General features: G+C 40.3%; 1 protein-coding gene across 1 annotated transcript in view; it reads left to right on the forward strand.

Moving 5' to 3' along the window:
* The window catches only part of LOC127646031 (basement membrane-specific heparan sulfate proteoglycan core protein-like), a 409,929-nt gene that overhangs the window by 56,629 nt on the left and 329,044 nt on the right, over positions 1–24,256 (forward strand). Inside the window, exons 3-4 of the mRNA XM_052129531.1 lie at positions 13,394–13,663; positions 13,750–14,025. Of these exons, the coding sequence (XP_051985491.1) occupies positions 13,394–13,663; positions 13,750–14,025 (546 nt within the window). The remainder of the gene's footprint in view (positions 1–13,393; positions 13,664–13,749; positions 14,026–24,256) is intronic.

Genomic DNA, 24,256 nt, shown 5'->3' on the forward strand with positions numbered 1-24,256 from the left:
GTTATAAGTACACACCAATACAGTGTCTCTCCCAGTGTGGTCCCCTAAAGAGAAGGGGCAAAGCATCAGTATGGATCCGGCCTTGTACAAGGATAACCTACACAGAAAACATAGTTAGGGAGGAGAACCACCAGCATAAATGAAAAAAAAAATATGGAATTCACAATTTGAATTTACATGATTTAACAATAACCACTACATGTACAATCTAGTATCTTGGAACAGTACCAATCCCTTACACAGAGAACAAAGTGATCTGGCCCAATTGAGTGTCCATGCCGGAAAGTCTTTCATGTCAACATCCTCCTAACATTAATCAAATGTCTTGTCATTATGCAGATCAAAATTTTTGGAACCACATACATATTGTTCTTTTTGCATAATTACTGGAAAGTTGACAACCACGTTATTTGGTGTATGCTTCCATGTAGGAACTACGTACATGTTCTCTATATACATGTCTTTTCCCTAAAGTAAAAAAATTAAGTAAATATATTTTAAAGTAAAAAGTTTATAACTACTTTGAGAGTAGACAATAATATGAAAGAATATAGTAACTGATAAATTAGGTTTAATTTAGGCTTTGGTCTTGTGTATATATAATACATATATAGAAGTTACATACGTGTTGCTGAGCTGCTTCATGGATCAATTTAAAGCAGGCATTCCCAATCTACAAACAAACAACCAAATAAAATATAAAAGACTATCATTAAACATTAAAAAACTTATACAAACAGGGCTTTCCCCCTCCTATTTTGAACAAACTTCCCACTACTCACCTGGGAATCCATGTATCTTTGTAACCCTAGGCTCCAAAACTCTTCACGGGTGAGACATGTGGGCCCTTCTTTTATAATAATTTCCGCTCCAGGCCATCTCGTGTCCAGAACATAGCTGAGCTGAAAATTACTATTATTAGTACAAGAGCAAAATACATGGCATTCTTTGTTAAAAGCTTCTAAAGTTATTCAGTCAAGAGCATTTTTTTCTTTCTTAACATCAATTACAGAGTGGGTAACATGAACAATGTGGGGTGTAACCTGTACAGATCATAGATCAAATATCGGTTACACCCATAACTAACTGTCGGATAATAGCGTGAGACTTGCCAAACATATCACATTTTAATAATTAGCTTACCAATTTGTCCTGGATAGGATTCAATTCTTTTTCCCAGGGTTTACTCAGTCCTGAAAGCCGAGGGACACTGGACTGGGCGCAGCGAGGGACGCTGGACTGGGCGCAGCGGGGGACGCTGGACTGGGCGCAGCGGGGGACGCTGGACTGGGCGCAGCGAGCGACGATGGCTTGGGCACTGACTCTGCTGAAACTAAAACAGAAAATGACTATAAGTGTTCCTATAAACCCATAAAATAAGCATTCGGTCATACAGAAAAACAAAATGAAGAACTTGACAATAGAAGAGCAGAATAAGTCCCTCATTACTCACCAGTTGCTGCAGTATCAAAAGAGAAGGATTGAGAATTCACAGCCATGGCTGCACCTAAAACACACATAAACAAACATCCTCACCTTAATAAAAACACACACATATATAAATATATAATATTCACAATCATATCATTACCACTAAGAGGGTGGAATACATACCCAACACTGTCTGACCATTGGAATTTAACACTATGTCCACTCCCATGCCCAGTCTCGTCTTCATGTTCTCTATGGTTCTGGAGTTTTTGTTGATGTTGTTGTGATGCAAGATGTTTCGCATCAGAAAGATGTGTGAGGAGGGAGTCATCATATTGAGAAAATGGTTATTTTTTCTCATTCCAGAGAAGAGCTGTTCGGCACACTGGCTATTGAGCCAACCACACAACTCTGGGACCAGTTCCACCTTGCACATGGTATCCCTGGCGTCCTTAGAATTAGCCTCATGGAAACAATCATATAGGGCATAATGATCAGATGATCCTGTTATAGGGTGGCCATTTACATCTGGCACTAACTTTTCTGTGAGTAGCCACCGTAAGTTCACTTTTATCTGCCCAGAAATTGTAAGCTGAATGTTTTCCTCTGTAGGCTCTAGCAGCCTGCCCCCATGAGGATGGAAGGTTTCGGGTTTTCTAATGTTAGTGTGTGTTGCCAACCCTCTGGCAAAGTCATACAATGAAATATTTGGAAAATGTTTAATTGAAAACAAAAGGTCTGTGAAGTCCCGTGGGCTCTCAGCTCTGATGTTAAAGTTTCTTTTTATCAAAGATGTACCTAACCATCCGAGACAGATTCTGGCCTTCGGGTGGGTACTGGAATCCTTCCTCTGCTTCAAAACCTTCCACATTGGTGGGAAAATGTTGTGCAATACTATCCTCCTCCACACTTCTGGTTTTCCGGAAGAGTGCCCTGTCCACTTCAAATAGGTGCCACTTTGCAACATTTTTGTGAAGGCATGACTGCCTTGGTATAGTACAAGGACAATGCCAAGAAATTGTTTTGGCATCATAGGTAACCATGACTCGACCAAGCCTGCTGTAGTAGGAAATGGTGGGCTCGAACACAGAAATGTATTTTTTATGGCTGGGCCCACAAACGGTCACTAGGCAGGAGAGAGGGACTCCTGCGTCAATTGCCTCTCTCTGGCGTGCCAAACATCTCTCCTTCTTGTCCTTTCCAAACCACCTATCATCAACCATGGTCTGTAAACCTTGCTCTGTCAGTAAGGAAATCTCCCTTCCGGCTGGTGGGCAGTATGCAAGTGATCGAAGGTGATGGCACTCATAGGAACGGATGTTTGATCTTTCTGCAAATTCTGTATTAATTCTGCAGATATCAAGTTCACATGTTGTTCTTTGTTCTGAGCCCCACGTCTTTCTGATTATGTGTAATGGAGTTTTGGGTGCTGAAAATGCTTTGGCTACTGCATAGACACCATTTCTATAATCCACACACTGTGATTTAAGGTGGTTCAGAGCGCTAATGTCCGTTTTTATTGGTGTATGTCGTCTCAGAATGTGTAGCCTTACATTTCGTCTGTTAAGTAACAGTCCACAATGAGGACACGTGACTGTGTTTGTCTTCTTTTGAATTTTTGGTGGGGGTGGTGCAAAGGAGCCAGGATCAGAGGTAAGGGAGTTAGAAACTAAAGAAATAACTCTCTTTCTTTGTATTTGTGGGGGTGGGAATGGTACAAAGGAGCCAGGATCAGAGGAAAGGGGGGTAGAGACTGGAGCCTCTAGCTGGGGGACAGGGTGTTGGGCATGCAGCTACAGAGAGAGCTGGAGATAGGGTAGGTGCTGCAAGCACTTCTGTCTTAGAGCATTTGGAGACATGGCTTATGTATTGTTCCTTGCGTATTACTTTGGCTGCAGTACAGACAGTGAAAATGGGCTGTGGTCCTGCACAGTTTGTTGCATTTTGAGATGAAGTAACCTGCAAAATTATAGCAACTAAGCTATCAACAGTGCAGAGTGAACACAGTAAGTTTAACAAAACACAGAAATAGATAAATAAACGTAACAACATTGTCATCACTTCAGTGTAGGGCTATGAGATTTTTACGTTGACTAGTTAAACATTTAAAGAAATCGAAAAGGAATCGGTCAATCATTCTGAAAAGGAAAAATCAAGATTTTTTTTTTTTGCCATATTAGCCCTGCCCTACTTCAGTGTAGTTTCTACTTCAAGAAACTACAGCTCATATTGTTTGTCTTCGTTTTGAGATGCAAGTACATATTTAGATTATACAAACATATTTGTGATTTAAAACTACAAAAATGTATCAATATCTAGAGAAATGCTCCCACCATACCTCCATGCTCCACTGCATGACTTATATGGTTCTCAAGATGAATAGAAAATGAGAATTTCTCTTTAGTCATAAAACTGCAGCAGGGACATTCAAACCACCCATCCAGGCAGTATTGATCTGCATCAGGCTTGAACTGAAAATGTGTAGGATGCTGTAAAACATGACAATGACAATAATTATGTGATCTTTCCATTAATCTAGAATAGATAGAAGGATACATAGATAATTTGCCACATACACAGAGTTATCAAGTAAGATGTAGTGAAATGATTCGGTTGCTCAACCAAGTTACTTTGCAAGGTTTGTAAGTGATAAGTGATCAGACCAAAACGTTTTAACCTAGCTATCGTTAAGTTGTTAATTCCATTTCAGACAAACCTTTGGCCCGACAGTTAACAGTACGCTAACTTGATTAGGATACAAACCAAAGTTTATTTTTACTTACCGACATGGCAAACAATCACTTGCTTTCAAAATTGTAGTACTCCTGAAAAGAAGTATAATATAGTTAGGAAAGACTGCTGATGTGATGGCTGGCTTGCCGTCACTGTATTTACTATGAATCAATAATAAAACTTATTCATATTACAACAGTTTATCATCACATTACATTATCTAAACATGTATAACTTCTTTGCATAGAAATGACTGAACAACTTCAAACTTTTTCAATATGCAGTATTTACAACTGACAGAGTGACAATCAAATCTCATATTCTTTACAAGCAGAATAAGATTTACCGGATGTAACGTCACACATAAGCACTGAAATAATATATTTTTCATATTTACCCTTAATCCAAATAACAACATGAAATTGGTGATATAATAATGCAGTTAGTATAGTATAATAGTAATAGTATACAAAACAAAATTCTCAGTTGAGAATCAAACGTAGTTACTGATACGAAATTCACTCAGCCAAATGTAACACACAACTCAGTTAAGAGACATCACAGGGGAGATAAATGACCAAATATGTAAGTTGAAGATAATTCATAGCTCTAAAACAACATCATCAAACCTTATTGATTCGAATTACATCGATATTTTGACAATTTATTACATATCGCAGGCTTTCGCGCTAATTGCGGAGCAGGCATGCTAGTCAAGTGATCAGCCGCACCGCACTGACCTCATTACAAACTATTATTAAAGTGATAAGAACTGCTTTCAACAGGTAACATCTCATTCTCATACAACTCATTCGTATTATGTTGAACAGTGTTTATACTAAAACCGCAAGTGTGTTTTGTGCATTTTGTTTCGCAGTTACCTTCGTCTTCTAGTCTTCTCTTCTCGATGCTTCTTCCTGTTTTTAAATGTTAACGTTAATGAGAATGTGTCCAATTTGGGCATGGGCGTGGTGGCTTCTGACGTCACACTTGGATGTGGGCCGGGTTGGATGTCCACCGCAGGATGCAGCGAGAGATAAACAGCCGCTATGGCAAACAGCACGCCTTGTTTCTCATTCATCTTTGATATAAAGCATTTTATGTACTGATTCCATTTAGTCTATTCCCTTCAAAATGTTTGTTTTTAGTGGCAAGAAAAGAGATTCGCTGTCAACAGCAATGGAATGACATCCGTGAATGTCATTTATAAACGTTACTAGGCAACCAGTAGTGGGAACGCCCACTAGCGACTTCACCGCCAGCCACTGGCGACCTGCAGCGACAGTGTGTACGCACCTTAAGTCACAATTTACGCAACACTAAATATTTGCGCCATTAATCTTAGGTAGGACCCTATAAACTAAATATTTACGGAGGCATCGGGGAGTAAGTGATGAAATAAAAAAGCAGACTCATTTAATAACATCAATGAACTCATGTTTTGACATTAGCCATCAAGGAGCTCCTGTAATAAATTAGCTATCTAGGAAGATATTTCTACATTACTAGATATTTTATAATTGAATAAGAGACATTTTTCTCCATTCTGATGGTTGATGTGAACATTAACTGAAGCTCCTGACCTGTATCTGCATGATTTATACATTACTCTGCTGCCACATGATTGGATATTGCATGAATAAGTGGGTATACAGGTGTTCTTAATGAAGTGATCATGAGTGTAAAATAGTTGATTTATATGAGTTTATTGTTTTATGATTATTGATCATCGGTGGAGGACTTTTGAGTTCATACATGTGGAAGAATATTTCAAATAATGGTCTGGATTCAATGAAGCTCGAACAGAATGGTGTTTTTATCTTACCCAGCTAACACACGACGTCGCAGTTACGTAATCTATTCGTACTTTTTGGTAATTTCATGACTTACCAACTGACAACGTAGTCTCAACGTTGCATGTCGGTAATTTTATTACCATCAAATTACCAACTGACAACGTCGTCAGTACGGTCTCCTAAGGTTACAAAATAACCAACTACGTCCCAGTTACGTGACGTTTTGGTAATTTCATGACTTACCATCTGACAACGTAGTCTCGACGTCGCATGTCAGTAATTTTATTACCATCAAATTACCAACTGACAACGTCGTCAGTACGGTCTCCTAAGGTTACAAAATAACCAACTACGTCCCAGTTACGTGACGTTTTGGTAATTTCATGACTTACCATCTGACAACGTAGTCTCGACGTCGCATGTCAGTAATTTTATTACCATCAAGTTACCAACTGTAAGTCAGACACTATTTAAATATGAAAGATTTTTTGTGATTTTTACCATACAAACACATTTTTTGGGTCATAGTCTTTAGGGAAAGACTAAACAAAATGACAATACAACTACACAACAGGCTTTAAAAGTTTTATTAAAACAGGAACAAATGGAACAACAGAACAAAGTTTTAAAAAAAATAAATAACTGGCTGCAGAGGAGCTGAGATCTGCATTTTGGAGCCAAAATGTTCCAGCTTCATGCACACAAGAGTGAGAAAAAACATTCAACTGAAAGAGCTGTAAACTCTGGTCTCATGCACTCTTAGAAGAAATGTGTAGAAAAATGACACAAATTATGTGTAGCACTCTAGATTACACATGTTGTGTCAATATTAGATAAAAATGTGTTGGAAGAATTCAGATGTGTTACACATAGTAATGTGTCGTTTTAAAATTAACACAACCTGTGTATTTGTTCACAACATCCAACACAACATGTGTAGAATGATCATAACTGATTAGATTTACACACTCTGGGCCCTATTTTAACGATCTGAAACGCAAGTAATTTTTTTTTTTTAATCGGTTGCCATTTTGAAATTGACGAGAGAATTCCCCTCGCCTAAAAACCGCCTTTCTGCGACGAGAGACTGAGAAGACAAGTCGTTGGGTGACTGCTAATAAGGACTTAAGGTAAGTAACCAATGGGCAGTGGTGGCACAGTGGTTGAGGCTCAGGGTTACTGACCAGAAGGTTGGGGGTTCAAGCCCCAGCACCACCAAGATTGCCACTGTTGGGCCCTTGAATAAGACACTTAACTCCAGGTTGCTCCGGGGGGATTGTCCCTGTAATAAGTGCACTGTAAGTCGCTTTGGATAAAAGCGTCTGCCAAATGCATAAATGTAAATGTAAGTTCTACTTGAAGTCATTTTTACTTGTATTTATGTGCGAAAACTTCATTTTCTGCTGCTGATATATGTGTATACTAGGTTTAGTTTGGTTTCTAAGCGAACTGTTAAGGGCAAGGCACGGTCAGGTATTTGCAAATCTTCGCGGACAAAAATGTTAATTGGCAATAACGTTAACTGTCCATAGTCAATAGTGTTACACAAAGCACACATAATAAAAATGTTAGAATAAGTAGTTTTCTGAAGAATTTCTATTAAAATGTCTGGATTATTTTGCAAACAAAGTTAAACCATGCAAGATTAGGTTAACATGGGACCGCGCTTTTCGCCCTTATTTTCTCAATATTAGCTTTAGACGTCGCCAATGAAAAGTGAAATTGTACCAGTAATGACAAAATAAAACAGTGTAATTGTTGTTTACTTGGTATTGGTTAAGTGTATCTATTTGCATTCGATATGAAAATAGACGTTAACGGCTATGTGGAAATGTTTTGGCGCCATTTTAGCTGCAGGCTGGTAACTTAGCCTAAATGTTAACTTAAATGTATTGCAAAATAATTCTACAAAATTATAATGCCGCGAAAATTCAAATGATTGCTTGTGCTGGGGCTCACGGCCTCTCTCAACTGTCAGAACAGCTCCATGTAGCCTACGCCTGGCCCAAAATATAGCTTATAATGGCCTTGATATTGTGTTAGAAAAAAAGAAAGGAAAAAAATGGATCCGAGAAAAGGTAGTTCAGATTTGTAAGGATGCTGGTGTATGAATGTGTTGCTGCAGGCTTATTAACTAACTTAAATTGTGATGAGAAATGAATTTAGCTATGGTATCAGCTAATTCTATGTGTAAATGTTGTAAAAATCAGTAAATAAAATATGTATTATGCTGTATTATGTCTAAATGTATATATTTTTTTTATTACACAGCAAATGGACCCATCTGAAGATGATCCTGGGCCAGTGACTCCTGGGTCTTTAGTTACTGGACAACGGACCAAAGCTGTACTTGTTTGTATCTATAAAGACAATACAGAAACATACAAAAAGATTTTTCACATCTGTGATGCTTCACAACTTTTGAAAAACTGTTATTCAGAATTCCCCCATCCTGTTCAGTTAGAACGGTTTCTGAAATTTAACAAAGACTTCAATGACTACTTTGATTGTGACATCACCACAACTGTGCAAGAATATGACAAATTTCAAGTTCATGTTGCCACTGTGGTCACCTTACAAGTCATCCCCATTCAGCCTCCGATTGAAAACATTCAGGTAAGCACTGCAGTAAAACTCTCACTAAATCATTTATTCCTACTAAATCAAAAACTCTTAACAACTTTTGATCTGTTAATTTGATTAAATGGAAGACTCTCCACCATTACAGTCCTTACTGACCAAGAAGGTGTCTGATATAATATGGAGCCAGATCAATCTCATTAATAATTCACGCACAAAAAACAATTCACACATGCGTAGACAATTTCACATGCATGAAACCTAATTCACGTACACAAAAAAAAATTCACGTGCGTGAAAAAAAAATATATTCACAAAAAACTATTCACATGCGCAAAATAAAAGTATGCATACGTAAAATACATTTTACAAATGCAAAACATACTTCATAGATATACAACTAGTCGCAAAAAGTTTGGAATGTTTAAAATGTACGAGTGTATCCATGAATCTGAATGTGCAAATCGTCATTCACGTGTGAATCACCTCGGATTTGTGTGTGTGTGTTTTTGAGACTTTCCTGGCAGAGATCTCTTCCCACGTGGGTCTGTCGTACTCTTTAGCCAATCAGATGCGAGTTTAACCAATCATATCATAAGCCACTGATTCTGCGCACCTTTTGCGCAATATGGATTAATTAGAACTAGATTAATTCCCCGGCACACTCGGATGAGTGCGCCGGCTCGTCCTAGGGTGAGTTCGACCTCTTGTTCGTTGCAAGCGAAGGTGATGAGCTCTCGAGCGCAGTGTCGGAGACCGGGCTTACCCCCTCAGTCATGGTCGCCCAGTCACAGGCGGACACCGAAATGACTGACATGCTTTCCCGGGCCGCCACAAGTGTCAGGCTAGAGTAGAACCCTCCGCTGTCCCCTGAACCCTCGCGGCTCGATGATTGGTTTCTGGGATCGCAGTGCCACTCACAGACCCACACCAGTGCCTTTCTTCCCTGAGGTGCATGAGGAGCTGACAAGATCGTGGGAGGCACCTTTCACTGCCCGGTCCTGATCTTTCAGCTCCCCCGCGCTCTCTATCCTCGATGGCAGAGCAGTCAGGGGTTACTTGGCGATGCCCCCAGTGGACAAGGCACTAGAGTTGTAACTATGACCGCAGAGCACCGTCTCCTGGCGTGGGTGCCCAAAGCTCCCGTCCAGGGCCTGTAGGCCTACATTGTCCCTGACAGCCAGGGCCTACGGTGCTTACCAAGCTCAGCACATGCCGCCCCCTGCAGGGCTATGAGCCCATTCCACCTGGAGTGTGGCGGCCTCCTTGGCTCTGACCAGTGGTGCTTCTCTAACAGACATTTGCAGAACAGCAGGCTGGGCTACACCAAACACCTTTGTGACATTCTACAATCTCCGAGTTGAGCCAGTTTCGTCCCGTGGCTTAGCAGGAGTGAACAGGTATGTCCGGGTCATCCGGCTGGGTATATCGCTTGCACATAGCACCTTTCACCTACCTTGAGCTGAAGATATGCGTTGTCAATTCCCAGTAGCATTCACAAATGTGTTCCCTGGTTGACTTTCTCCTAGCCCTGTGTCAGCCAGCTCAGTGCTTGTGCTAAATAAGCCCCATACCGGGACAGGTGCTCCGCATGCACTGGTTCCCCGTAGGTAACCCCTTGCAATGTATATTCCACATAAAAACATTTCCCTGTTGGTAAACTGCATCTTCCTTCACGTGTCTCCACTTGAAATACCCCCCCTCTGGGTGGGATGTGGTCTTACTCTTGGGAGTGACACCCCCCGACGTGGTTGTCGGTTAACAATCTCAATATATTTTTTCTGGGGACAAAAATAAAAAAAGAGGGAATAGGCAAGACTGGGCTAGCCTGTCCCTATCCTTTTGTGCAGTCGAATCATCCCCAAAGGGTTGTTCGACACTCATACTAGCGTCAGGGAAGGTTACGTGCCGGCCCGGTGCTCTGACTATGCGGCACACAGTAGTCTACCCATCTCGCACCGCCGATCGGCTAGTTTTGACGTTTTTGTAGGGGACCCCTAGTGTCACTACATTGACACATCGTCAAGTGAGTGACAGATAGGGAATGTCCTGGTTACTTCCGTAACCTAATGAGACGTTGTATCCCTCCTGCTACAACTCTGAACTACCTGTTGAAATGCCGGGACCTTATTCTCGGCTCCTTAGCACAAAACCTGAATGAACGTTATGCACATCCCCTCCTTTTATACCCGTATGTCCAGGTGAGTGGCATGTAAATACCACTTGCCAATTCCCATTGGCCTTTTATCAAAGATCCGAGGTGTCTCGGGCTCTCAAGAGCGACCCCTAGTGTCACAACATCGACACAATGTCTCATTCCCTCCATCAGGGAATGGAGGTTATGGAAGTAACCAGGACTTTTATTTTATCTGATCAGTGACTTGGTGACTTTTCCTCCATTTGCCATTTGAACATATAAAAATATAATTGGGCTAGATTCAAGTAGTCATAAAAAAAAAAGTCACCTTTGGTATTCATTGTACTGGCGACCTGTCCAGGGTGTCCCCCGCCTTTCGCCCAATGTTAGCTGGGATAGGCTCCAGCCCCCCGCGACCCTGTACACAGGATAAGCGGTTGACGATGGATGGATGGATGGATGGATGGTATTCATTGTCAAAATTGACCGACCATTGAAAATGAATGGGAAAGAGTGAAAAACAGAGCATTTTTTAAAAATCTTTTATCAATAACAGACAGACAGAAATGACAGGGTGAGACTCTAAAACATTCTCAATGCAACTCCCCCCTCCTTGAGGCTGGATCTACCACCACGCCACTTTCCACGTGTCGCCTAAAAACACATGTGACGTAGTCACCACTCTTACCTCCCCTTCTGGGCAGGTGTGGTCTCCACAGGGTCTTTTCCCCCTGAAAGAATAGGAAACTGGGTAAGACCCCCATCCCTTGATGCATGTAAGGGCCCTGGCCATTTATTGCTCTCTGCGAGAAAAATAGAGAGAAAAGAGGCCCAGCCAGGCTCGGGTAGGGTAGGGTAACCAGAAGGACTCTGATTACTTTTTTGGGGCATTGGAGAAGAGTACGTGCAGTCTGACACAGCTGGTCGTCTTGGCACGTCGAAGAGAGCGACAGACGGGGAACGTCTAGGTTACGGATGTAACCTCTGTTCCCTGATGGAGGGAACGAGACGTTGTGTCTTCCCAGCCACATCGCTGAGCCGAGCCACTGTAGTGGCCGGACCATTTCCGGCTCCTCAGAAAAATCCTGAATGAACTCATAGTATTTCCTCGCCTTTTATACCCGTATTTGCGGGGACAGGGTATGCAAATACTAGCTGCCAACTTCTCATTGGCCTTTTTTCATAGATCAGAGGTATATTCGGTGCTCAAGAGAGACCCTTAGTGTCGCTTCTCTGACACAACGTCTCGTTCCCTCCATCAGGGAACGGAGGTTACGTCCATAACCTAGACGTTTTACATGAAGGCTTGTGCATCGTTATACATCAGTGCTCTTGCTGTATGATCAGCACAAGGAAGACACAGTTATAATAAAATAAATATGATTGATATAAATATAAATAAGAACAAATAACAGCAGTTACTGCCGACTAATATACAAGATTATTTAACATCTTTACCTAAAAATCCATCTTGACCAGTTTATTTCATGAAATATATGATTGTATGTAATTACCAACACTGTTTTTCTTGGGATATCTTCTTCTAATCATAATGACGGTCCTGATTTAAGTAACTTGAAAGTGCTGAAACAGTCACTATACAGAAGGCCTTCAATGAGTCAAACATGTATATAGTTAATTTGGAGACGTTCCTCATTATGCCCATTAGGTGGCAGCCTGCCCTTACTCAAGTTCAGTGCAAGTATTGTATCAGCCGTAACATACTGTATGTTGTGTTAGGAGAAAATTGGCCGAATCTCCGGTTAAGTGTGGACTGTTGGCGCCTTGTTCTTGAGAATTTACCCTGTTCTGATAATTCCTGAGTGGTTTTAGTTGGTGTGCGTCAATGACGATATATAAGTGCATTGTTTATTATTAATGTTTATTTGATAGTGTTTATAGCAACTATTTAATTCCGTCATGTATGCTGATTCATTCTAATGCTAAGCTAATCATAACTGTTTGTGGAAGACATCATTTGTATAATGTTTGTCTAGCCTTAAGTGACTATTCACACTGTAATCATAGTATTCAAGACTCTAATGAGAAAGAGTTCAAGATTACTGCAATGAACAGTAAATGCATGTGTTTCGCTAGAAGAACATCTAGACAATTCAGCACTTCCTGGAGTAATGAAGTGTCATTTCGTGTCATCGGTGAGTGATCATCTGTTATATTATAATCATATGCATCATCAGCAGATCCACAGTTTTCCTGAGCAACTACTGGACGACACATGATGATTGTAATTGCCTGTTTTGTGTTTCTGGTCTCGAGACACAATGTAAAAACGACCGAAACGAGCGATTCAGACGGAGAACAACAAACATTTAAGTGTTATTTGGAGTCAAAATGACTTTCAGGATCAACTTGTGAAGTTGTTTTCTGTCAGAACAACTCAAATTAGTGAATGATATGAACATAACAAACCTCGGACCATCATGACATCTACATACTCAGATGAAGCACTGTCAAAAACACATCAAACGCTCATCTCGACTCTGTTCACTATCGGCACTTTAAACTCACATGTTTCTGAAAATATTTATAAATGTAATACTTTAAACATCACATTACCCGCTAAAAATATACACTGATTTGAGTGAAAACACTGTAGATGGAAATTAAAAACAGGCGAATCGTGAAACACTTCTGCGTTCAGTCTAATTCTTGTATTATTGTAAAATAGATGAATATTTACTTGTGTTTTATACAGAGAGACCAAAACCTGAAGTGCGTGTAAATCCAGATCATCATGTGTTCAGAGGAGAGACAGTCACTCTCACATGTGACATACAGACACAAACACACACTGAGTGGAGATACAGCTGGATTAAAGATGATTCAGTCAATCCAGTCAGCACTGAGAGAGTGTACAGAATCACATCTGACAAATCTCACAGTGGTAAATACAGCTGTAGAGGAGAGAAAATCAGAGACTCACAGAGATCAGACATCAGTGATGCTGTTACACTGACTGTATCAGGTGTGTGTTCACATTCAACTCTGTAGAGAAACTCTGATCAATAAATAAACTCTGTTTATTAATGACCCAAATGTTCTTCACCACAGACTCAAAGCTCAATCCTGAACTCACATCAGATACTGCAGGAGCTGCACTGACAGGAAACACGGTGACTCTGATCTGTAACGTGACTCAGACCGCTGGATGGGACTTTTACTGGTACAAACACACACAGAACTCTGAGAAAAACAAGACAGAAACAAACTCCTACAGAGTCCATATTGATTCAGTGTCTGATGGAGGTCAGTACTGGTGTAGAGCTGGAAGAGGAGAACCAGTTTACTACACAAACTACAGTGATGCATTGTGGGTCAATGTCACAGGTGAGAGTTTATTCTCCCTTTTCTATTCATTCATGTGCACTTGTTCAGATATACTCAATCATCATGTGCTTGTGTGTCTGTTTTTCAGTGTCAGCAGATCAGATTCGTGTCTTACACACTCTCAGTTCTCTTCTGGCAGTTTGTCCATATCTGATGGCTGACAGTCGTGCTGGTGTTCAAATGCTACAGAGCGAGAGGTAAAAGAGATCAATATAATCAACAGATGAAATGTTCACAAAGACAATAACAGCAGAGGAAACAATATGAAAGTGGAGTTCAATGACATGTTTCTAATATTGTTTTTGTATTTGATAGTTTCATCTGTTGAAGATCAAAGTCAGTTTGCAGTAACAGAGGAAGAAACTTCAATCTGAATCTCTTTAAAAACGTTCAGAAGACTTTTCTTACATTCCTGTTCATTATTTCACCATGTTTCATTTGTTGTAGAATTGATTTCTCATTCATATGATTTTAAAACATTGTATTTTGTGTTTCTGCTTTTCTATGATTTCTATTTGAATCTTTTACTTGAATATTTCCTGTTTCATGTTCAAATAATGAATAAGAGCAGAAACACTTTAGTTTTATTCTGATCTAGTTTTATTGTGTGGATTTGTGTGTGATCTGATGTTTCAGTACTTTAAATAAGTGTGTCTTTGTGTTTGAAATATTCTGGACTTTATGCTTTCTTACAGATTTAAATACTATCTTAAACTCTTGATTATTAATGTCATAAATATATTTTGCACTGGAGAAAATGATTATTTCTTCAAAACAACTGAAGACATTTAAATCTGAACAATATTTGACATCATGATTGTTTCGCTCCTCACTCTTTATGTAAAACATGTGAATAATAAAGTGTCATTTTCATCTCTCGGTTTGTATAAAAGTTATTAAATATGATTTTCCCAAGTTCAGAATAACTTGTCTTGAGATTCAGATCAAAATAAGATTCTGGACCACTTATATTTAAAGTCCCAGATGAAGAACAGATTTGTATAAAAGTGTCAATGAAATAGTTTTGTATGTAATTAGTGTCATTGAGAATGAGAGTGTCAGTTCAATAACAGTTGAGTTTGTAAAGCAGGTGGATTCACTGAACATTGAGATGATAAAATACTGTATATGATCATTGAGTGCAGAAACAGTGAACTGTGAAGTGATTATGCTCATTCATTTTTTGTTAATTGTTTATTTATTACTGGAACCTCACTTTATCTGTACTGTTTATCATTAATATAGAGCTTTTAATAACATTTCACCTAAACTAATTTACAGCAGGATGCTTGACCTCTTGACCTTATGCTGGATAGACTAATAGATGAAGTGCGATTTAGGAGTGAAACATGTGAGCCAGCATTAAAACATGTGGATGAATGCTTGAACTTAATGTATCCTGTGTAAGAGATTATGAAAATAATATGATTTCAAAGAACATACTGAAGTGTGTACTGAATGTAATGTTTCTGGATGTGTTATTGACACTTCATTGAGTTTAAGTGTCATTTACAGTAATAATGGATTAAATTTATATTATGTAACAAGTTCAACTTTTGAGTGTTTTGTGCAAAGCCCGGTTGACAACTCATAAGTCCAAGATCAGTCGTAAGCCGCCGCCTTTCTTGGGTACAATGAAGTGCGTGCTGTAGAAACCCTTACTTTGAATTCAATGCAGCTTTACTGAAAGTGACGGTCTTTTAAATGTCTTTTTTCAGTTCCGACTCACAAAACATTAATAAGATACAACTGACTGCAGTTTTTATTCCTCTATGCTAATTTATAAAGGAGTCGACGCGTCCTCTGATTGCGTGTCTTCATGGATCAAACCCACTAAATGATTTCATTGGTCATGTCTTAGATTGATGGGCGGAAAGAGCCAATCAAAAGCCCCGCCCATCGAGTCGTGTTTCAAACTGACCGTCAGATTCACTTTCCTTTGTTCTCTATTCGGCTCATTTGAAATGTAGCAACGTTAATTGTAACCATCGACTCTTTAATGTGAGAAGATGTGACTCCTAAAAGAGCTAACTAATTTCTCCAGAATAAAGTCGTTTATCCTCCGAAACCGTAGTTCGTCCCTGTCCTTTCAGCACGTACACAACGTCCAGGACAGTGATGTCAGTGTCGGTGACGTCATCACGCATAACGTTCTCCAGAAACACCTTCAACACACTGCGAGTCTCAAGGTGTGTTCGACATCGGCTGCTGCTGGATGTAACCGATCTGTGAGAGTTGCCGCGTGCAGGCGGGGAGGATCTGCAAACTGAGATATGAAGCCGGACACGTTGTGGCTCCCATAGTTTGCTGCAATTACGTCAGTCATGGCAGATCACGTGGTGTTTGCTTGCTTTATCGCAGACGAGCTGGAAGCGATAGAAATTCCATTATTTTTGCATGACATTGGGCACAATGAGCAACGAAGGTGAGTTAAATGGTTAAATGTAAGAAGTACTCCAGTGTGTTTGGTATCCTTAGATTTATGAAACGTGCTATTAAGTTGAGTGGATTCTGGCGCGTTTTGCAGCCGCTGCTCTCTGATAACTATTTTAGCTATTTTAAGTTATTTTAACGTTCTTACGGATTACTGGGCCATGTATTTACACTCAAGCGAGAGCAAAAGCCTTCGCCTTCGCTCGGAACTTTTTTACTTTAGTTATCCTGATGTTTTGGTGTCTGAGTGTGGTAAACTAACCTCATTCTCCATCTCATTCTCCACTTGTCTTCTCGACTCCACGCGGCTGCTGCTGCTGGCTAGCTGCCCGCTGCCGTTCATAATGTGGGCTTGCAAGTTCTACATGTGGTTTATTCTCCTCTGGACTGTCCTTTCAATTCTTCTTCGTCCTGGGGCTGGTCTGACCCAGTATACAGCGGCTGATCTCCTCCTGCTCCACGGGCTTCTGTCTGTGCCTACCCCACTAGTTTTACAGCTACACCCGGAGATTGCGCTCCTTCCCCGCCGGAGATACACCCACCGCGGATCTCGCTGGAATTTACACCTCGATGATTCCAATCCAATAACATCATTTTGGTCCACTTCTCGCCGTTCCCGCCGATGCTCAAGTCGGGTCGCTGATTGCGGTTCGCTTGCTAACCTGGCTAGGGCAGCAAGCTCCACCCCTGCTACAACAACTCTACTGTCAACTTTGGTCTCCTGAATGTCCGCTCTCTCACTAACAAGGGTCAGCTTATCCAGGATCTCCTCGTTGACCATAAGCTGGACTTCCTCTGTCTCACGGAGACCTGGCAACAACCTAGTGACTTCTCCCAGCTCAACGCCACCACTCCATCTGGGTTTGTTTACCACTCTCATCCTTGTGGCTCTGGCCGCGGGGGAGGTCTCGCGCTGCTCTATCGCGAGAAGTGGAAGATGTTGCCAGTTTCCACTCCAGTTTTCCGCACTATGGAATGCTCTGTATTTAAATTGCCTGGTCCCACTCCCACATTTATTGCCACAGTCTACCGTCCTCCCAAACCACACAGTGACTTTTTAAACGAATTCTCTATACTACTCACCCATCTCTCTACTCTCTCCCTAATGTCATTCTCCTTGGTGATTTTAATATTCATATGGACAATATAAACCTCCCACTCACCAGAGACTTTACCTCCTGCTTAGACAGTTTTGGATTCTATCAGTATGTTGAATTTCCCACCCACATAAAAGGTCATTCACTTGATTTGATTTGCTGCTCTGGCTTAATCCCCTTCAACTGCACTGCTGATGATGTTCACATTTCTGATAATTTTCTTTTGTCCTTTAATATCTCCCTGTCTCTGGCTGTAATCAAGCCAGTCCGCCAGATTTATTTTCGTAATATTAACAACATAAATACAGACATCCTATCCTCCTATATTGACAATTTGCCTATCCCTGACTTTTCTTCTCCGGACCACCTTGTCACCCATTATAATTCTGGACTTTGCAATATTCTCAACTCCCTTGCCCCTCTCAAAACTCGATCTGTGTCTTTTTCCCGTTCTGCCCCATGGTTCTCATCAGAGCTTCGCCTCATGAAAGCCAAAGGTCGCCAACTTGAACGCCTACATAAAAAAACTGGTCTTTCCATTCATAAAGAAATGCACAAAACTCATCTTCTTCACTACTCAAACTCAATAGCTGTAACTAAGTCAAACTACTACTCTGATCTCATCTGCTCCAACGAAGGAAACTCCAGGTCTCTCTTCTCAATCATGCATAACATTTTTAACCCCCCTGATTCCTTACCTTCTCACATTTGAATGAATTATAATGACTTGTAATTCATTAATTATCTTTTTTAATAAAAAAAATCAACTCTATTCACCAGCAATTACATTCGACCCCCTTGCCTCCCCCTTCCCCTTTGCCCCTCCCCAATAGCCACTCATTTTGCTGCTTTCTACTGCCCTCCTCCTCCGAAATCTCTGATCTTATCCGTAAATCAAAGTCCTCAACCTGTTCTCTTGACCCCCTCCCCACAGCTCTGGTCAAAACCTGCCTCACTTCCCTCCTCCCCTTCATAACTTCCATTATTCATTCCTCTCTTTCCTCTGGTATTGTCCCCTCACTTTTCAAAACTGCATCTGTCTCCCCGATTCTAAAAAAACCTGGCTTAGATCCCACTAACTATAAAAATCTTCATCCCATCTCAAATCTTCCCTTTATCTCTAAAATACTTGAAAAAATAGTGTCTGCCCAACTCCACGCCTTTCTTACCCTCAACAGTCTTTACGAACCTTTCCAGTCTGGTTTTCGCCCCTCCCATAGTACTGAAACTGCCCTAATAAAAATCACCAATGATTTACTCATAGCTGCTGATTCCGGACTCATCTCCATCCTCATCCTCCTTGATCTTAGTGCGGCCTTTGATACCATTTCTCACTCTATTCTCCTGAATAGACTATCCTCTCTTGGCATCTCACACACCCCTCTTGATTGGTTCCGCTCATATCTCTCCGACCGCACTCAGTTTATTCAACTCAAATCTTTCACATCTCACCCTTCCCCTGTCACTACTGGTGTCCCTCAAGGTTCAGTTCTTGGCCCCCTCCTTTTCATCACCTACCTACTGCCCCTTGGCAATATTTTCCGTAAATTCAATATTCATTTTCATTGTTACGCTGATGACACTCAGCTCTATTTATCCAGCAAACCCACTTCCTCGCTCCCCCCCTGTCCCTTACCAACTGCTTATTTGAAATTAAAGACTGGTTCACCTCAAACTTCCTTAAATTTAACAGTGATAAATCTGAACTCCTCCTCATAGCCACCAAATCCACCAATTCCAAAATCAATAGTTTTACACTACCCATTGATAATTCCTTGGTCTACCCCTCCCCTCAGGTCAAGAGTCTGGGCGTAATCCTCGATTCCTCCCTATCCTTTCAGTCACACATAAATAATGTTAGCCGGTCTGCATACTTCCACCTACGCAACATTAACCGCCTCCAACACTCCCTTACCACTCACACTGCCTCCATCCTTATCCACAGCCTCATCACCTCCCGCCTTGATTACTGCAACTCCCTTCTTTTTGGTCTCCCTCAGAAATCTCTTCATAAACTCCAACTTCTCCAGAACTCAGCAGCTCGTGTCATCACCAGAACCCCTCTTTTCATCATATAACCCGTCCTTCAGCAGCTTCATTGGCTCCCGGTTCAATTCAGAATACAATTTAAAATCCTTCTGCATACTTTCAAAGCTATCCATAACCTTGCTCCTCCATATCTATCTGCCCTCCTTCACATTGCCACCTCCTCCCGCTCCCTCAGATCCTCCTCCTCTATTCGCCTCACTGTACCCCATGCTCGACTTGTCACTATGGGGAGCAGAGCCTTTAGCCGCTCTGCTCCCCAGCTCTGGAACTCACTCCCACCGGACCTCCGCAGTATCGACTCTCTCCCCCTGTTCAAAACCAGACTCAAAACCCACCTGTTCCAGCTTGCTTATTTGTAAATGCACTGTTCTTGTCCTTTTTTATAATTGTTTGTTTATACTTTTCTGTTCCCTGTACCTGTTTTATTATCTGTAAAGCGACCTTGAGGGCTTAGAAAGGCGCTGTTAAATAAAATTTATTATTATTATTATTATTAAGTATCTATTTAAACAAATTACACATTATCAATTTAGTTTTAAAGTTACTATACCTAGAATCTGCAAATTATATGTTGAATAAAAATACTGTATCGAAAGTCTAAAGTCTTTGCAATGTATTACTGATGTAATGGGTGGCTTTTGTAATCAATAGCTACTGTTGCTTGCCTTTTAATAATAATTATTATTATTTTGGTTTAAATAGAGAATTACTCATTTTGACAAAGAAATAATGGAGTTTTAGTCCAATTTCAACACTTCTGTATGAATATGAATTTACAACAGACCAAACTTCCACTCACAAACAGTGTTCTTGCCTGCCTTTGGACATTGGCGAATCAGGAGTCATATCGTGGGGTGGTAGATAGATTCAACATGTCAAAATCCACTCTTGCCAAGCATCTCCATGAGTTTTGTTGCAATGTGAACACATACATGGCCCACCACATTTCCTGGCCCAGAGGTGAAAGACTGGAGATGTCAAAGTTAGGGTTTGACGCAGCAGGTTTCCCCAACACTGTATGTGCAGTGGATGGGTGTCACATTCCTATACTGAGACCCCACTGTGATAATCCCCTAGCATACATGAATAGGAAACAGTTTTAGTCTGTAAATTTAACTGGGTTTTGTGACAGTCAGTGGTGCTTCTGTCACATCAGTGTGGGTTACCCTGGGAGTTGGCATGATGCCAGAGCATTTCGCTTCACAGAAGTTTGTCGTGTTCTTGAAGAAGATCCTCATTCCCTTGTTCCACAAGGAATGCACATAATTGGGGATTCTGCCTACCCTTTGTTGCCTCAATTTATGAGGCCTTATAGAGACAATGGCCACTTGTCTGCTAGACAAAGATACTCTAACAGAAAGCTCAATGCAGCTCGCGTGGTCATTGAGCATGCATTTGGCATTCTAAAATCTAAGTTTAGGAGGATCCATTGCCTGCAAATGAGAAGCATTTCCAATATCAGTTCAGCAGTCTCAGCCTGCTGCATTTTGCATAATCTTTGTTTAGAGCCCAGTGATCAAGTTGTTGTGGTAGATGATGGTGTTGATGATGAACCACACCCCCAGCAACCCCACAACACTAATGCATGTCATTATAGAGACCAGATTTGTGGCCAGATCTAACTTGTATGTGTATACTAAACCTACAAAAGTAAAGATTTGAATGTACAGATATATTCAACAAATGATAAAAAAACTGATTTTGTGTTGAAATAAAGAAATTTATTTTATTGAACAAAATTAGTTTGTCATTAGAAATTGTGTTCTTTGGGAACAAAAAAAAAAAAATACATAGTAGACATTTTGAGGAAAGGTGTAAATCAAAAGAGAAAACATCTTTACATTATCATTTTATTGAGGTTCATGTGGATTCTGTAATAGATGCATAATTTGCTCTTGTCTTTTTCCCATTTTCTTCAGCTCCTCCACAATTGTTCCCAAGCTGGTCACCATCTTTTTTTCGAAGGACCTTCTCCGCCTCTCCTTAAGTCGCCACCATCTCTCCAGATCTGGCCTTACCAGGGACTCAAGCACAGCAGTTCTTCTCTCTGCATGCTCTTCATAAGCCTCCAGAAATTGTAAGGGTTGTGGTCGTCTTTGCCTGCTTGTGACGTTTGTATTTGGTATGGTAGAGGTTCCTGGCTGTTCATCCATACTAGCACCTGCTGGCTGGTCTTGAAGAGAAGACGTTGTGGGCATGCTTTGGGTGGAGGTCTCTTCCAAACCTAGAGGTGTGGAGTGAATGGTGCCAAGTGGTGCAGTACCGATCCCCGATGACCCAAATAACTCATCCATTAGCTGGTGGGGGTGGATTTCAAATGTAAAATGAAAATGGCCAATGTAAGACATGACAATGTTATTTCAGAAACATAAAGTAAAGCGGTGGGTCCTTGACAGTGGAGGTAAGTAGTACAGGGGGCCTAGTGGTAGTAATCGGGTACTGGCTGGTTGATGGTGGAGGTGGTACAGAGGGCCTAGTTGTAGTATTGGGGCACTGGCTGGTTGATGGTGGTTTCACAAAACTGAGGTTTAGGGGTACCGGCGACCTAGTGGAGGTAGTGAGACATGGAATAGGAGGTTGGAGGAGCTTTGCAGCACAAGCTGGGCCACTGAGGAGAGCTGGTTGGAGAGAAGATTGTAGATGTGGTCAGTGTCACTCAAGAAATATTTCCAGTATATTCTTGGTCATTAAGTAAATGTGTACCTTTTGTTTCAACAGCTGATACTTGCTCCATGACAGAAGAAAGGAATATTTGATCTGGGGAATAAATGATAAATAAAACACTTGCACAAATCATTGGTGCCTTGTAATTATTTCACAGTTATGCGGTTTCCTTACCATTCTTCATCCTTTCAGCGATGTCATTGGAAACTGTTAGCATGACAACATTACCTTTGCTGTCTAACACATTAATGGTTACGTTGTCCATTTTGTTGTGTGTTACATAGGGTAGTGCAGGTTCTTTATATATCCTAAGGAACCATGGGACCATAGCCAACACCAGTTCCATTCATTATTACTAATAGTTAGCAACAAATGCAATTACCCTTTTAAGTCAACTTTCAGTTTTGGCTCAACATTAATTAGCAGTGATTTCCATTGTTTTCATGATTTAGTGATTAATTAACTTTATGTATTAACCATGGATCATGGTATTAACACACTTTTGAGATGTGTGTGTATAAGTGGTGTTTTGGAAGGGGGTCTTCCAAAACAAGATAACATATTGGATATATACTTTAGCAGTTTGACATGGGTGTTTCTGCTAATACAAAATCATAAAAGTAACCTATAAAAAAAAAGGTTTCAGCGACAGGATTTACAGTACCCTCCAGATGAGCTCTTTTTAACATTTGAGACAAAACACCATTCATTTTCATATACAGAAAAGCACAATTCTGTTGGATTTATATTGTGATTTAGACCAACTCTTTGAAAGTGAACAAAATGTTGTACTGTTGTTAAGTTGAAGATTTAGCAAGTTGTTAGCAGTTTGTTAACCACATGCAGGTGAAGTATGACCACAGCAAAATAAACTAGAGAATATGAAGAAACCATATGAACAAATGGAAGAACAGTGTATTATGCATCATTTGTACAGGAGCATACATTTATGACCACATTAGATTGTATGTTTTTAAGATTAACATTTGAGTTATTAAAAATGCTCATTTGAATAGGTTATGCAGCTGAATACTTTAAAAGGTCTGTATGAAAAAGAAAGTCATGCAAAATAAACATACACAAACCCTTTATTAACAATAAAGTAAATACAGTAAAACAATATCTAATAAATATGATTTTTAAGATAAAGACGACATAAAAAGGTATTGAACTGTTTTAAAAGTCGCAATAAACTTGAAACGCACGTCATCGGTGTTGTCAGTGAATCCGGCCAATCGTGGATCAGTTGTGTCGTCATCAGAACCTGTGCAGCTGCTCTTGAGAAGCTGCGCTGGCTTTGTGAAGTCAAATATTTAATCAAATCACTAAGAACAATCGATAATAGAAAATGTATGTCTTTTCTGATAAAATTTGATGAGATCCTTCATGTACCATGAGTTATATCTCTGCCGTTTTATTTTTTATTTTATTTGTTTATTTATTTATTTTTTTGGTCATTCTGTATCCTATGATTGTGCAAAATTGACTATGCTTAATACATGGTTTTTTGGAAAAAAAGAGGAAAACATTTAAAGAGAAAGAGAAGAAAAAAAGATAAAAAAGGGGAGGGGGAAAAAGGAGAAAGAAGAAAAAAAAAGAAAACAGATGTGACCGTCATGTAATTCTCATAATTTGTTAATATATTTTATATATATCATAATATTAATATTGACTGTTACTTTTTACTGTACTGTTTTGAGCATCAATAAAAAAAAAATAAATAAAAAAATAAAAAAAAATAAAAAAAAAGAGAAGCTGCGCTGGCTGAGTCCTCCGGCTACTCTCGAATCGCTCTCGCGGTACTTTGATGGCATACGTCACAGTCACATGGCGTCGGCGCTGTATCAAGTCAGACAAAATTTCTAACCGGCATGCACTGCTTCAAGTCAGCCGCCGATTGGTCTGCGCAGAGCTGCATGAAGTCGAACAAGCCTTCTTCGTAGATCAGACCGGAGATCCGCTTGACACCGACACGGCGAGCGTGACGG

This window comes from Xyrauchen texanus, chromosome 1, assembly GCF_025860055.1.
Source record: "Xyrauchen texanus isolate HMW12.3.18 chromosome 1, RBS_HiC_50CHRs, whole genome shotgun sequence".
NCBI classification, from domain to species: domain Eukaryota; kingdom Metazoa; phylum Chordata; class Actinopteri; order Cypriniformes; family Catostomidae; genus Xyrauchen; species Xyrauchen texanus.